The sequence below is a fragment of the Nanorana parkeri genome, unplaced genomic scaffold (genome assembly GCF_000935625.1).
Source record: "Nanorana parkeri isolate BGI_ZX_2015 unplaced genomic scaffold, ASM93562v1 scaffold1461, whole genome shotgun sequence".
Classification (NCBI taxonomy): domain Eukaryota; kingdom Metazoa; phylum Chordata; class Amphibia; order Anura; family Dicroglossidae; genus Nanorana; species Nanorana parkeri.
In genome coordinates this window covers 11194-13374 of record NW_017307729.1, presented here as the reverse complement: position 1 = coordinate 13374, position 2181 = coordinate 11194, and the positions used below count along the sequence as shown (strand labels likewise).

General features: G+C 57.9%; 1 protein-coding gene across 1 annotated transcript in view; it reads right to left on the bottom strand.

Annotated features, from left to right (window-relative positions):
• The window catches only part of FAM58A (family with sequence similarity 58 member A), a 7582-nt gene that overhangs the window by 3954 nt on the left and 1447 nt on the right, over window positions 1-2181 (bottom strand). The window contains exon 2 of the mRNA XM_018570121.1: window positions 1961-2144. Coding sequence (XP_018425623.1) covers window positions 1961-2144 — 184 coding nt within the window. The remainder of the gene's footprint in view (window positions 1-1960; window positions 2145-2181) is intronic.

The window sequence follows — 2181 nt, the reverse complement described above, 5'->3', positions numbered from 1 at the left end:
GTCTGACAATTAAAATCTCACACCAAAAAAAAGGAAATTATACAAAATCTTCCGGTGAAATTCGGGAAGTCGCTGGTTTTTGGTTAAATAGAAACATGGAAAATACTTTTCTTTGATAAGCTCCCGCAACTTAAAACCCAACCTGTCAGGGCCCATACCTCCCGTCAGGGCCCATACCTCCCGCCAGGGCCCATACCTCCTTCCAGGGCCCATACCTCCTTCCAGGGTCCATACCTCCCGCCAGGGCCCATACCTCCCGCCAGGGCCCATACCTCCTTCCAGGGTCCATACCTCCCGTCAGGGCCCATACCTCCCGTCAGGGCCCATACCTCCCGCCAGGGTCCATACCTCCCGCCAGGGTCCATACCTCCTTCCAGGGTCCATACCTCCCGCCAGGGCCCATACCTCCCGCCAGGGCCCATACCTCCCGCCAGGGCCCATACCTCCTTCCAGGGTCCATACCTCCCGTCAGGGCCCATACCTCCCGTCAGGGCCCATACCTCCCGCCAGGGCCCATACCTCCCGCCAGGGTCCATACCTCCCGCCAGGGTCCATACCTCCCGCCATGGTCCATACCTCCCGCCATGGTCCATACCTCAAGATGTAGACAACTGGCTGTGGGGTGAAAGACTGGGTGCTGCTTGAGACCCCAACCAGGGAAACGTAGGTTCCGAAGATCTTCTAGTGCAGTGGTTCTGAACCTGTGGGTCGCGACCCAAAAGTGGGGTCCCAACCCACTGTTGAGGGGGGGTCACCACGTGCTTTGTGCTGCGCTAGGCGAGAGGATCCTCAGCCACCTCCTAGGAGCAGCAGTGTCAGTTCTCCGGCCACGCCGCAGGATGGCGCTGCAGCACCGGCAGCCGAGGAGGATTAAAGAGAGGGGAGCGGGTGGGAGTTGAATGCTGGCTTGACCACCAGAGAGCCCCATTGGCCGTGAGAGAGCCCCATTGGCCGCCAGAGAGCCCCATTGGCCGCCAGAGAGCCCCATTGGCCGCCAGAGAGCCCCATTGGCCGCCAGAGAGCCCCATTGGCCGCCAGAGAGCCCTATTGACCGCCAGAGAGCCCTATTGACCGCCAGAGAGCCCACACAGATACTAGTATTGGTGCATTCCTAAATTTTACCATTGGGGGGGGTCACCACAACCTGGCAAAAGTTACCAAGGGGTCCCGGCCCTAGAAAGGTTGAGAACCACTGCACTAGGGCCAGGCTTGCGGTGATCCATAACTAGGCCTTTCTCAGCCACTCAGGAGGAATGAGTGCAAATGCATATGACAGACTAAAAGTCCATCTTTGCATTAAAGGAGTCTACTAGATCGGCGACAACTAAATCGATTATAATAAGCGGTGGCAACGATTCTCATCATCGGTTAGTTGATTTACGATTAGTTGCCACCGCTCTGCTCTTCCGTTCTCCTCCCAGCTGGTGCCGGCTGCAGCGGTCTGTGTCCCTCTCAATCCCCACTTGTATCGGCAGAGGCAGCGGGGGACGCAGATCACTACAGCAGGCACCAGCAGGGAGGAGAGACCACTGTGACTGCACCCCCCTGCCCTCCGTACCTGCACTGCAGCCCCGTGTCTCCCCTTCCCGGGCCCATTCCGCCTCAGCTACCGCCCCCTGTGCATCCTCTGCATCTACAGGCTGGGAGCCATTTCCAGCCAGCTATTGGATATTACTGTCTGGATCCGCCCAGCTGCGTGATTGACAGCTGGCTCTGCCTATCTAGAGGCAGAGCCAGCTGTACCCGCCCCCTCCCCCGCCTGTTAGCGCTGGAGGATCAGACAGGGGAGGAAATCCATGCGGGGAGCCGTGAGGGACACTCACTCAGGTATAGATCGAGAAGTGAGCGAGCGACGCTGTGCGTTCTCTCACTTCCCGATCTATTGAGCCGACCTGCGACAGTCTCATTTCGCCTTCCACCACACATAAAGAAGCAGCGTGCCGCACCAAGTCCTTCTCACCTATGACAGACATTAATGATGTCGCGCGTCCGCAGGTGCTGCTCCTCCACCTTCCCAGCCAGGTATATGGAGGACATCGCCACCAGGTACGGGTCATACTCCTCCAGCGTGGTCTCCTGGAAGAACTTGTGATAGATGGTACAAGCCGTGGCTATCGGGATGGAATGCAGTCCCAGCTTGACACCTACATGATAGAAGACCACATTATGAAAGCAGAAGAC